We start from the raw sequence: 14176 nt of genomic DNA on the forward strand, positions 1-14176 counted from the left end.
AGCCTCCTTAGAAGACGCCAACTACCTTTGGGAGTGCCAAATCCAAGACAACACAGTAGCGTGCATCTTATACAAAAATAGTTACTATTTGGAACACACTATCAAAAAAGTTCTGGTTTAGGACTGATTGATTTCAGTTGCGTTTATACATTTTTGGAAGGCTTTCCTCTGTTGCTTGGAGTCCTAGTAAGTGGTTTTTAATGAATTTTGTGTGCACATCTGTACAATAGCTCTGATGACTTTAAGACAACTATCTACAGCACAAGGCTACATTGATGTAGGTTTTGAACTTTATAAGAATGTTAAGTAAGGATAGCCTCCAAGCCCACAGTACAATAGACAATCCTTTACTGTTAGAATACATTTGATAACCAACCTTATCCACCCTATTTTATAAGAACTTTCATAACTACTTCCTGACATGTGGTATTTAAGGGAGCAATGGGAAATGATTTTTCGCTCTACACGAGGTTGCCCTATTGAGTTATCCAACTGAAGCATTTCCTCAAACACAACCCCGTGCTGCTCTAAACCCCAATAATGTTGTTGATACTCACATCTCATTTTACACTGCTGTGGTGACTCAAAGGGATCTTGCCTGTAAAGCACTGAGAACAGATAACGATATTGCATAGGCTCCAATAACAATCTTTCCTCTTTCCCTGTACTCTCCACAGTGAGTGTACTTGTAGTGGCCTACACGCGATCCCTCATTCAAATGAACTACGATTGATCCAACCAATGTTGTGCATTCATTTTTTTAATGCATTTGATTACTGTCCAATATGCGAAAATATTTAGCTCTTCCGGGCAGATAAGCTATTGTAAATGCTACAGAGGTAGACAATATACATTTTTGCTTTAAAGTTGTTTGGGAATGCCACACTAAATCTATTTCTGTGCTGCAAAATACTGCAGCTAAAATAAATCTATAAGCTAAGTTGCTCTGCATCGACACCCTAACTGCATGAGGGGGCAACAAAAGAGGCAGTATACAAGTAAAGAAAACTCAAACACCCATTAGCAAAACACAAGCAATCTTTTTCATATGTTATGTTAACCCATCTTATATAGCGCGCAGCTGCCTCAACAAAGAGGTGTCCCAGCACTGCCAGCAGTGTGACAATGGAGCTAAAGCCTGAGGGAAGAGATATGTTTTAATTGCCTTCCGAAAAGTCAGATAGTTGTCCAGACTGCAAATCTGTAAGGAAAGGGAGTTCCAAAGTTTAGCAGCTAAGCTGAGGAAGGAACGCCCCGGCACGAATCCTTTTAACCCGGGGAACAGTGACCAAGTATTGCCCCCATCGAGCGCAGTTGGCGCGTAGGAACCTAGGGCATTAACAAATTGGCCAGAATACAAGGAGAGGAGAGTTTCAGAATTTTAAAGGCCACACAGAGGGCCTTAAATTCAATTCGCTTAGCCATTGACAGCCAATGAACCGACGAATGGCGCCAGCTTCATTAAGAAAGAAAATCAAATGGGTTTAGTGGAGAGATTGTCATTCCTCTCCACTGTTTCTAGTGATAATGAAGAGAATCCTCCTGCAATTCAAATTTAATTTACAAAGTGCTGTGCAGTCGCCTATTTATAAGTAACAAAAACTATAACAAATATAAATGTTTGTAATAATACATGACCACGCAAATATTGACTATTTAAAACCACCAACATGACAAAAACAGGAATTAGTCTCAACATGAGTGGAAGATAAAGAGTCATCCAGAAACTAAGCCTGTTTTAGATCAAAACACTGTAAAAAGTTTGAGTTTCAATGAGCATCAGTTTCTTACTGTTACACCACACTTAGAACATACTTTTGTTACCTTACTAACAAGAAGAGAAAGGCAAAGGTAACTGCACTGCAATTACCTGCACGGAAACAACACTTTTTCTTATCTTTCAAATTAGTTTTATTCTAAAAATGCACAACCGGATTCTGGACTTTGTACACTGCCCAAAGCATTACTGAAAATACATACAGGACACGTATCCATTAAACAAACTAATGCCCAGGTACTTACTTCGTGAAAATAAACGGGATCAGATGACCAACGTGCATTGCCTCTGAAGAAGGCCCCCGACCTGTGTAAAGGTAAAATGGCTTTTTATTTTCATAGGCGTCAAGGACTTGATGCATATCTCTAAAAAGAGAGACAAAAAAGAAACAAATGGTTACAATAAAAATGAATGAATAGAATTGTGTTTTGTTCATAATGTAATGCAATAAAACCTAATTTCGACAAGGCAAATTGTTTTGAAGCCATATCATGCTGAACTGATGCTTACCATTGTGTTAGACCGAATACAGATAAAACTCAATTGAGAAATATAGAACAAAATCAAATGAGGCATATACTTTTATTTAAGGTGACCTCTATTGTACATAGCAGGCAACTGTGCACTCTCTTCAAAGCAACTTTTTATAGTCAATAAGTAAACACGGAGTCAAAAATAAAATGTGGTTGAAGAAGATGAAGTAAATGGGTTGATCTTGTGCCACTGCTGACTTAACGAGAGGAGAGGTGTTTGGGGACAGGAACACACTTGCCAGTGCCTTTTCTTGAATTAGGACCAGGGCCACTGGATTTATGCGGCAGAGTCAAAATATGTGGAAGTATTGAGTAAATTATGCGCAAGAAAAGGCAAATTATATAGCAGTATGCAACACATTTGTGATAGTATTACTTCATTATTTTGTCATTTTTAAACTTATGATCACTGTATGGGCAATACTTGTACCTCATTCGTACCAGTTTAACACCTAAATGCAGGAACGAGCAAAGAAAGATGACAAGTCAACCATTGCAAATAGTCTTCCAGTGTGCAGCAACACGTATTACGTTTTTAGTAACTTTTGAACCGTTGGTGCTAGTAACAATTTTTTGCGTTAAAATCTGCAGATTATGCAGCAGTTAGAAAAGCTTGTCAGCTGTGATACAGATGGAGATAGAAAGGCGATTGTGTGTAGATGGATGGATGCCATTGACAGTCCAGCAATCCAGCATCACTTTGGTGTTGCAGCCAAAAAGACAGTGAAATAGTCAGATTTTTTTTAACATCTTGGTTATCAGTTTTATGAAGAGCAGGTGATTTTGGCAGTGTACATAAGTATTAACTTAACACAGTTTCAGGGAATCTAGCCCATACAACCCACCTATGTGTTTTTGCCATCAGAAAATATTGATGATGAGAGGTTCCTAGATAGTAAAAGGGGAGACAGCTTCTGCAGGTACAGTATCCTGGCCTCCAGAGCCTTTAATTAGGTTCCTCGGATTCTCATTGGTTGGAGGCCATCATGTGATGCAGAACCTGCCATTTATACATACAGTGATGTTCCCAGTACCTAGTTACTAATGTAGACGACCTCGTTACTCTCTTTGAAAACAGGACTCTGACGTCAAAACGTTAAAGCTTACTACAGGAAGAGGTGGCGTTTGGAACTCAGCAACTGTAGGATACATGTAAAAGGTATTTTTTACGAAACATTATGGATCTAATTACATATTAGAAAAACAAGATAGGTAAACTAATGAAGTGTACAAAATAGCAGAAGGTCGTAGTATCGTTTTGGACTCCGATGTACAGGTAGGATTATGTGGTTTATGGGGGAAGGTGCAAAATTAAAATAACATGGACCCTAAGGCTACGGGAAAAGGTTCGGATGTTCTCTGTAACAACTGCAAATGCCCCTGATGTACCACAGTCTTTGTATAGTTCACCCTGTCAGTAATTAAAAGCACTGGACAGGATGCTGCAATGTATCAGGCTGGCTATGACGCTCACAGTACAAGGCTGTGTAAGAGGCTGGAGCCCACTCGGGCAAGTATCCAGCAAAAAACTGTCAAAAAAAATCCAGTAACCTAAGCTCCATCACACAAACAAAAACAAGCATTGGAAATGCAATAGGTCTCGCATTAGGAAAGTTTGAGCTATTGGTATTCTAAATGACACTTTTTATTTATGTGTTGGTTTTGAAAGTAGCAAAATTAATAGCTTTGTCAGTTACAATGTCAATAGTTTTAACTTTTGCAAATGTGACACCTATAGCATTTGTAATGCAATGTGTGTTGTATTTACGTGACTTAGATGTATTGATATTACAAATAACAATGGCTTTTAATTTTGTAAATAATTAATACTTAAATAAAAGTTATTGTAATTTATAATGGCAATAGCTTAAACGTTTGTAAATAACTTTTGTGAAGATTATGTTCAGTGTATTTTATTGTGACGAAAATCCAAGAACATTGCATTTGCACCTAAACACACACACAGCCACACACATATAGATGTGGTGGTGGTGGATCTGGGGGATATGGTGGTGGTGGATGTGGTAGTGGATGTGGTGGATGTGATGGTGGTGGATGTGGCGGTGGATGTCATGGTGGATGTGGAGGTGATGGTGGATGTGGTGGTGGATGTGGTGGTGGTGGTGGATGTGATGGTGGATGTGGTGGTGATGGTGGATGTGGTGGTGATGGTGGATGTGGTGGTGATGGTGGATGTGGTGGTGGATGCGGTGGATGCGGTGGATGTGGCGGTGGATGCGATGGTGGTGGTAGTGGTGGATGGGGTGGTGGTTGTAGTGGATGGGGTGGTGGTTGTAGTGGATGTGGTGGTGGTTGTAGTGGATGTGGTGGTGGATGTAGTGGTGGTGGGTGTGGTGGTGGTGGTGGTGGTGGATGTGGTGGATGTCATGGTGGATGTGGAGGTGATGGTGGATGTGGTGCTGGTGGATGTGAAGGTGGATGTGGTGGTGGTGGATGTGATGGTGGATGTGGTGGTGGTGGTGGATGTGGTGGTGGATGCGGTGGTGGTGGATGCAGTGGATGTGGTGATGGTGGATGCGGTGGTGGATGCGGTGGTGGTGGTGGATGGGGTGGTGGTTGAGGTGGATGTGGTGGTGGATGTAGTGGTGGTGGGTGTGGTGGTGGTGGTGGTGGATGCGGTGGTGGTGGATGCGGATGTGGTGGATGTGGTGGTGGTGGATGTCATGGTGGATGTGGAGGTGATGGTGGATGTGGTGGTGGTTGTGGAGGTGATGGTGGATTTGGTGGTGGTGGTGGATGTGGTGGTGATGGTGGATGTGGTGGTGGATGCGGTGGATGTGGTGGTGGATGCGGTGGTGGTGGATGCGGTGGTGGTGGTGGATGGGTTGTTGTTTGTGGTGGATGTGGTGGTGGATGTAGTGGTGGATGGGGTGGTGGTTGTGGTGGATGAGGTGGTGGTGGATGTGATGGTGGATGTGGTGGTGATGGTGGATGTGATGGTGGATGCAGTGGTGGTGGATGCGGTGGATGTGGTGATGGTGGATGTCATGGTGGATGTGGAGGTGATGGTGGATGTGGTGGTGGTGGATGTGATGGTGGATGTGGTGGTGGTGGATGTGATGGTGGATGTGGTGGTGATGGTGGATGTGGTGGTGGATGCGGTGGTGGTGGTGGATGCGGTGGATGTGGTGATGGTGGATGCGGTGGTGGTGGTGGATGCGGTGGTGGTGGTGGATGCGGTGGTGGTGGTGGATGGGGTGGTGGTGGATGGGGTGGTGGTGGATGCGGATGTGGTGGATGTGGTGGTGGTGGATGCCATGGTGGATGTGGAGGTGATGGTGGATGTGGTGGTGGTTGTGGAGGTGATGGTGGATTTGGTGGTGGTGGTGGATGTGATGGTGGATGTGGTGGTGATGGTGGATGTGGTGGTGGATGCGGTGGATGTGGTGGTGGATGCGGTGGTGGTGGATGCGGTGGTGGTGGTGGATGGGTTGTTGTTTGTGGTGGATGTGGTGGTGGATGTAGTGGTGGATGGGGTGGTGGTTGTGGTGGATGTGGTGGTGGTGGATGTGATGGTGGATGTGGTGGTGATGGTGGATGTGATGGTGGATGTGATGGTGGATGCGGTGGTGGTGGATGCGGTGGATGTGGTGATGGTGGATGCGGTGGTGGTGGTGGTGGATGGGGTGGTGGTTGTGGTGGATGGGGTGGTGGATGTAGTGGATGTGGTGGTGGATGTAGTGGTGGTGGGTGTGGTGGTGGTGGGTGTGGTGGTGGTGGTGGTGGATGCGGTGGTGGTGGATGCGGATGTGGTGGATGTGGTGGTGGTGGATGTCATGGTGGATGTGGAGGTGATGGTGGATGTGGAGGTGATGGTGGATGTGGTGGTGGGGGTGGAGGTGATGGTGGATGTGGTGGTGGTGGTGGATGTGATGGTGGATGTGATGGTGGATGTGGTGGTGATGGTGGATGTGGTGGTGGATGCGGTGGTGGTGGATGCGGTGGTGGTGGTGGATGCGGTGGTGGTGGTGGATGGGGTGGTGGTTGTGGTGGATGTGGTGGTGGATGTAGTGGTGGATGGGGTGGTGGATGTAGTGGTGGATGTAGGGGTGGTGGATGTAGTGGTGGTGGGGGTAGTGGTGGTGGGGGTAGTGGTGGTGGGGGTGGTAGGGGTGGTGGATGTAGTGGTGGTGGGGGTAGTGGTGGTGGGGGTAGTGGTGGTGGGGGTGGTGGTGGGGGTGGTGGATGCGGTGGTGGTGGGGGTGGTGGTGGATGTGGCGGTGGTGGTGGATGTGGCGGTGGTGGATGTGATGGTGGTGGATGTGATGGTGGTGGATGTGGTGGATGTGGTGGTGGATGTGGCGGTGGATGTGGCGGTGGATGTGGCGGTGGATGTGGCGGTGGATGTGGCGGTGGATGTGGCGGTGGATGTCATGGTGGATGTGGAGGTGATGGTGGATGTGGAGGTGATGGTGGATGTGGTGGTGGTGGTGGATGGGGTGGTGGTTGTGGTGGATGTGGTGGTGGATGTAGTGGTGGTGGGTGTGGTGGTGGTGGTGGATGCGGTGGTGGTGGATGTGGCGGTGGATGTCATGGGGATGTGGAGGTGATGGTGGATGTGGTGGTGGTGGATGTGGTGGTGATGGTGGATGTGGTGGTGGATGCGGTGGTGGTGGATGCGGTGGTGGTGGTGGATGCGGTGGTGGTGGTGGATGGGGTGGTGGTGGATGTGGTGGTGGATGTAGTGGTGGTGGATGTGGTGGTGGTGGATGCAGTGGTGGTGGTGGAAGTGGTGGTGGTGGATGCGGTGGTGGTGGAAGCGGTGGTGGTGGAAGCGGTGGTGGATGTGGTGGTGGATGTGGCGGTGGTGGATGTGATGGTGGTGGATGTGATGGTGGTGGTTGTGGCGGTGGATGTCATGGTGGATGTGGAGGTGATGGTGGATGTGGTGGTGGATGTGGATGTGATGGTGGTGGATGTGGTGGTGGTGGATGTGGTGGTGGTGGATGTGGTGGTGGTGGATGTGGTGGTGGTTGATGTGGTGGTGATGGTGGATGAGGTGGTGTATGCGGTGGATGTGGTGGTGGATGCGGTGGATGCGGTGGTGGTGGTAGTGGTGGATGCGGTGGATGCGGTGGTGGTGGTAGTGGTGGATGGGGTGGTGGTGGTAGTGGATGTGGTGGTGGATGTACTGGTGGTGGGTGTGGTGGTGGTGGTGGATGCGGTGGTGGTGGATGCGGTGGTGGATGTGGTGGTGGTGGTGGAAGCGGTGGTGGATGTGGTGGTGGATGTGGCGGTGGTGGATGTGATGGTGGTGGATGTGATGGTGGTGGATGTGATGGTGGTGGATGTGGCGGTGGATGTCATGGTGGATGTGGAGGTGATGGTGGATGTGGTGGTGGATGTGGATGTGATGGTGGTGGATGTGGTGGTGTATGCGGTGGATGTGGTGGTGGATGCGGTGGATGTGGTGGATGCGGTGGTGGTGGTAGTGGTGGATGGGGTGGTGGTGGTAGTGGATGTGGTGGTGGATGTACTGGTGGTGGGTGTGGTGGTGGTGGTGGTGGTGGTGGATGCGGTGGTGGTGGATGCGGTGGTGGATGTGGTGGTGGTGGATGTCATGGTGGATGTGGAGGTGATGGTGGATGTGGAGGTGATGGTGGATGTGGTGGTGGATGTGATGGTGGAGGATGCGGTGGATGTGGTGATGGTGGATGCGGTGGTGGATGGGGTGGTTGTGTATATTGTCTAGAAGCCTTGTATCAGCAGAGCTGGGCATTAGAATCACTCACTCGTGGGTACAGAAGAGAAGGAGGGCACAGTCAATCTTAACGCAGGCAGACACAATGCAGCAGCGGTCAGTGGTCACACAGGGGGCTGCGTGGCGGTGAGGGGAGCGACCGGCCTGGTAAACAGGATAAGGGTAAAGGATAAGTGTAGGCTAAGGTCTAGGGCTAGACTTGGAGTTCCCCATTTGTAAATCAATGGAAAGACATGTAACAGTACATATTAGAGGTTAGATTTTACAATTTAACGGAAAAACGATAGGGATGCTTACAGGATTAACAAATTGCCAACAAATGTTTTATCACTCATCATAATTCTCATTTAAAGTAGAGAATGAAAGCGGAAAAATTAAAATAGAATGGATAGATGAAAAAAAGAAGTAGGAGTCAAATTATGGAAGATAAAAGTGGAACAGAAAAAATAGCAAGAGATCAAAGTAGCAAGATAGAAAACTAAGAAAAAATAGAGGAAAAAGAAAAAATAATGAGGGAGACAAAGAACAACTAAGAAATTAAGTAAAATAGAGATAGTATGAGACGCAAAGAAAAGAAGATTTGCTACATACTCATAGTACGCAGAGGCAGCTTAGCGGAGAGAGAAAAAGAGAAGAAAAGACAAAGGAAGAAACAAACAAAGATAACGTATAAGTGAGAAAAGAAAGCAAGACAGAAAATGTTGGAGAAACAAAGGCGGACAGAGGGAAAGAGGCTGAAAAAGCTAGAAAGAGAAATAAAAAAACACAAAGGTAAAGAGGTGAAGAGTTGCTAGAGAGGCTGCAGACCGAGACAACATGGTGGTTTTGCTAGAATCCCTGCAAACGCGGACAGACTTGGAGAACAAGCGCAGTTCGTAGGTAGAGGCCGAGAAAAAAATGCAGATAAGGTACAGAGGAAGAGAGGGAGACAAAGAGGGATAGAGAGCGGCAGAGAGCATCTGCAGAGCGAGACTGTGGCCACGTAGGTAAAGCGTGGCATGGCCTGTGGCTAATGTAGAAGAATGACCCCACAGCGGCAATGTGGCAAGCAGAGAGCAGCATTGTTCTGGGATAGTACCCAGGCGGATGCAGTGCCACTTCGGAGGGACCATGCACTGACATCATTGAATGGGGTACTTACAATTTTCAGCCTGATAGTCTGGCACAAACTGCTCGTCATTGTCAGGTACCTGATTCCAGGTCATTCCCGGCACTCTGCTCTGATGCAGAAGCAGTGCGCGACCATTCTCAATGGGGGGGCAGACAGCAACAGGAAGGGTAAGGAGGGTGCAGATACCTACAGCAGTGGGGGAGGGGGTGTGCCCCCAGCAACAGCTACGTAAAGTGTCAAACTCGTTTCCCTTTTGTGTGCCCCCTGGAATCTCCTCAACTCGGCATACCATAACTAAACGGATTGAAGCTGCAAAAGAAAACAACGAGAAGTGAACAGTCCTCCCAGATCCCAGAGATGTGCCTGACTGCGTGACAGGAAGGGGGAGAAGCGAGCCAAACTGAGATTTGTAGAACGCGATTTATTCGCAATTAAATATGTGGTTTCGAGACATTACCGCGAGTTACTTATTCCATCAAGTAACAGAGACTGAAAAAGAGTTCAGCAGAAAGAATAGTTTTTTGGAATTTATTGAGAGTGCGGTTCACAGGCACTGTGTTTTCGGGAAGCAAATTAACCCATTTTCTTTTCCTTTTCCGGTTAAAATCATGGAAAAGTTGGTCACCCGCACTCTATCCGGCTTCTTAGAAGGGAACACCTGGTTGGATGAGACGCAATTCGGTTTTCGCCCAGCTCATGGGACGGAATCCGCGTTGGTGACCGTATTGGACAATCTGCGGGCGCGAGTCGACAGTGGTCGGGCAGCATTTTTGGTGTTGCTCGATATGTCCGCCGCGTTCGACACGGTCAGTCATCCTACCTTGATTTCGAGGCTGGAAGAATGCGGGGTTAAAGACAAGGCCAGGGATTGGCTAATCTCCTACCTGGACAGCCGTCAGCAACGGGTTTCGCTACCTCCCTTCAGCTCAGAGGAGCGGAGAGTGGGACAAGGAGTACCCCAGGGCTCAGCCATCAGCCCCATACGCTTTAATATTTACCTCCGCCCTCTAGTCCGGCTCATTAAATCTTTTGGTATCTCCGCATTTAACTATGCGGATGATACCCAGCTGGTCTTTTCTCTGGAGGGACAGGATGCAGTCCCATTGGAGACTTTTCATCGGTGCATGCAGGCTACAGCGGAATGGCTCCGTTTGAACTCGTTACAGTTCAACGGAACCAAGACAGAGGTCCTGCACTGTTCCACTGACCGAGTTCCCCGAGATCTCCCAGATGACTTCTGGCCCCCGTCCTTCTCAGAGACGGTGTCAGCCGCACATTCGGCACGCAATTTGGGCGTCATTTTTGGGCCTAACCTGCAGCTGGATCTGCACGTGAATAAGACCACTAACGTGCATGATGCTGATCCGTATGCTGCGCAAGGTTCTACCCCTTCTCCCTGAGCAAGCCAGACCAGAAGTAGTGCGAAGTACCATCCTAAGTCGACTTGACTATTGCAACGCACTGCTTCTGGAGGCCCCGTTAACACTTCTGGGCAAGCTTCAAAGGGTGCAGAATATGGCTGCCAAACTCGCCCTGTCACGCCCCTACCACAGCTCCTCCACGGCAGCGTTGCAGGAACTTCATTGGCTGCCGGTCCATCTACGCGTGCGCTACAAAGCAGCGTGTATTGTGTTCAGGGCCATCCATGGCCTGGGCCCAATCCCTCTACGGCGAATGTTCGCCTGGTATCTCCCATCTCGAGCTTTACGTTCCTCGTCGTCCAGGCTACTTGTAGTCCCGCGATTCCAGAGAGTGAGGATGGGTGGTCGCTCGTTCAGAGTAGCGGCGGCCAAACTTTGGAACTCCTTGCCTTTATCCCTGCGAAGTTTTGAGGATCTCTTAGCCTTCAGAAAGGCTCTGAAAACTTACCTTTTTCCCAGGACGGGTTGAGCCACTGCTTTTGCTTGGACTACGGGTCAAAAGCGCCAGGATGCCCTTGGTGGTGACAGGCTGCGCTATATAAGTATACCACAATACACAATACAATACAATTCTTGGCCCCCTCTAGTTCACGACGAGCTGAAGAGAGAGAGAGAAACAAGACGGAGGGCATTGCTGTGGGGAGGGGGAGGAGAAATGCGACACAGCAGCACTTCACACGGCCGGGCGGCCGTGAAACTGAAAGCACGGCTGGCCGGCCGTGAAAGCCTTTGATGCTGCAGGGGGTGGAGCGGCACCAAGCTGGGCAATAGATGGCTGACAATTTGATGCTGTGCACGCGCATTTTAGGTCAATGCGCTTGCGCATTGACCTAAAAGCGCACGGGCACAGGACCAAATCGCCAGTCAGTTAAAGTCTGTTTAAAGCCCTATAGTCTCGTGACCTCAATGCTTGCGCATTGATAGGTCACGAGACCTAACAAGGGTCCCACCAAAGTCCAAGCAGTGGCTTTTACAGTATTAACGGCAGTTCACAGTCCTTGTTGTCCACTTACTAAAGCTGATAGGGGTCCAGGTAGTTAATAACTACTTTGGGATAGAGTTGTAGGAGGAATCAGTTATGAGTTTAACTGGTCACACGTCAACGAATGGGGCTGCTAGTGTTATAGTGGGATAATGCCCAACAAGCAACCTCAGAGGTACCAAACGTCAGGGATCCCAACTCCCAAATGGTAAGTCGCTGTCAAAACTGATCTGTGCAAGGTCACCCATTGTACCCAAATGCTCAGTTGTTGGGACTGGAGGACTGAGCTACAACTTAAAACGATAATGATTTGTTCTGCACGTGATAGTGACACCATTTTCACTTTTTGGAAATCAGAGTGCCTGGCTGCAGGTATATGAAAACCCCTCTCAAGGCCTGTAGTAAAAAAGAAAAACATGCTTCCCACTGTGCCTAGAAATGGGCACAAATGGATCACCTATGGTAAGGATGCTGCACTGTGGGCAGTGATACAATGCTTGCTAACCCAAATAAAAGGTGCTATAAACACATACTTCAGGTCAGTCCAAGCTAGGTCGGTTGCAAGATCTGTGCAATCCTCAGAGTAGCTCACTCCTTCAAGGAAGCCTCCACTTCAGTTTTAGCCACCTGCACATGGACTTGCTCCTCTACTCACAACAGTAGTAGCGCTTCCTCTTCTTCCTAGACAGGTCGAGCATTGGAGCTTCTCTAAATTTCCAGGCCGATTCTTGGCCTGAAGAAAACTGCAAACCCCAAGGAAGAGTTCCATTGAGGTCCAGAGAAAGTGTAACCACTAGTTGGCAAGCAAAAGAAGCTTTCTTTACAGAAACCAGGAGAAGACCAAGGCCTACCAAAACAAACATTTTGTTAAAACTTTAAGACCCGTCACCATCAAGAAAGGAAGCAACTTTCCAGGTCTTCATAAAGGCAGAGGGGGAAATAGTGTTATGTGGTTAAGCAACTAAATATTGGCTTTGACTAAAACTAAAGGCTACAGGGAATGTAGACGCCAACTGTCCAATAACACGCACTACAGACCCTTAACAGAAGACCCCACTAAACGGTTGACTACGATGATCATGAGCCTCATACTTGAGGGAGAAACTAACGGATGGATTACCAAGAAAGAGGCTGACTTCCTAATTACCACGGAACCTGTCACGCCTTATTTTTACACCCTCCCCAAAATACACAAGGGGATTACCCCGGTCCCGGGTAGACCCATAGTCTCTGGGATTGGGTCACTTTTGAAGCCATTATCCCAATTCTGCGACGCCTTCTTGCAGCCCCTGGTGAAGAAAATTCCTTCATACCTCCAGGATACCAGTGACGTCCTCCGTCTGATCAATGAAGTGGATGGTAGAGAAGACGTTGACCTCCTCTTAACTTTAGACGTAGAGGCGTTGTACACTAACATTCCACAACAGGCGACCCTGGAGGCGGTGGAATCCACACTGCGATTGGAAGAGTGGTCCTCACCCACTCCGATAGCATTCATCATGGAATTAGCCAACATAGCCCTTACAGAAAATTTCTTCAGGTATGAGTCACAACTCTACCACCAGATTCGCGGGACATCGATGGGTTCTACATTCGCACCGAGTCTGGCCTGTTTGTACATGGCAACTTTTGAAAAGAACCACATCTACCCACCCGAACAGAACCCATTCAGAGAAAATCTCACTCTTTGGCGTCGCTACATCGACGACATCCTTGTCTTCTGGAAAGGCAATCGAACCAGCTGTGAAGCCTTTTGTACGTGGATCAACCTGCTAGATCCCTTTTTGAAATTCACAGGTACGATCTCAGAGGACCATGTACCCTTTTTAGACCTGACAATTAGGTTGGAACCTACGGAAATCAATACGACCCTTTTCAAGAAAGAGACTGACAGGAATAGCCTGCTCCCTTATAGCAGCCATCATACTAGATCTCTGAAGGATAATTTACCTTTCGGGCAATTTTTGCGGCTCCGAAGGAACTGCACCTCAACAGCAGACTACAAGCAGGAAGCAAGGACCCTACAACACAAGCTTGAGGATAGGGATTACCCTACGCCACTCCTCAAGAGATCATCAAAAAGGGCTCTCCACAACAACAGAGACTCGCTACTGGAAGTCCACACTAAGGAGAAGGATGACACGATCACTTGTGTGACGTCCTACACAAGAAACTCGTCATTCATAAAGAAGACCGTGAATTCCCATTGGGGTATCCTTAACACAGCGGAGCTTGATTTACCTCGACCACGCTTTGCTTTCAAAAGGACATCCAATCTCAAGGACACCCTTATCCATACTCGCCCCAAGAAGTCGAGTACCCGCCCTCTGAATACTCTCTGGGACCTGCCCCCTGTCACGGGCCATTATCGTTGTGGATCATGTGTGGTGTGCCCTCAGACTGTCCAGGGTAAAACCATAGAACTTTCCAATAACTTCACCTGGCATCGGAATAAGCACACAAACTGCAACAGTGCAAAATGCATTTACTTGTTAATGTGCCCATGCAAATTGACCTACATCGGGATGACAATGCGCATTGTCAAACTTCGCATCATGGAACACAATAGCAACATCCGATGTAAGAAGACGAATACGAAACTGTATGAACATTGCAGACAACAGAATCAC

At 48.0% G+C, this 14176-nt stretch overlaps 1 protein-coding gene across 2 annotated transcripts in view; it reads right to left on the minus strand.

The window, feature by feature from the left end:
• The window catches only part of WARS1 (tryptophanyl-tRNA synthetase 1), a 141257-nt gene that overhangs the window by 62291 nt on the left and 64790 nt on the right, over positions 1 to 14176 (minus strand). For both annotated transcript variants that reach the window (XM_086937813.1, XM_086937812.1), the window contains exon 5: positions 2023 to 2142. In XM_086937813.1, the coding sequence (XP_086793939.1) occupies positions 2023 to 2142 (120 nt within the window). The remainder of the gene's footprint in view (positions 1 to 2022; positions 2143 to 14176) is intronic.

Source organism: Lissotriton vulgaris, chromosome 9 (assembly GCF_964263255.1).
Source record: "Lissotriton vulgaris chromosome 9, aLisVul1.2, whole genome shotgun sequence".
NCBI lineage: Eukaryota > Metazoa > Chordata > Amphibia > Caudata > Salamandridae > Lissotriton > Lissotriton vulgaris.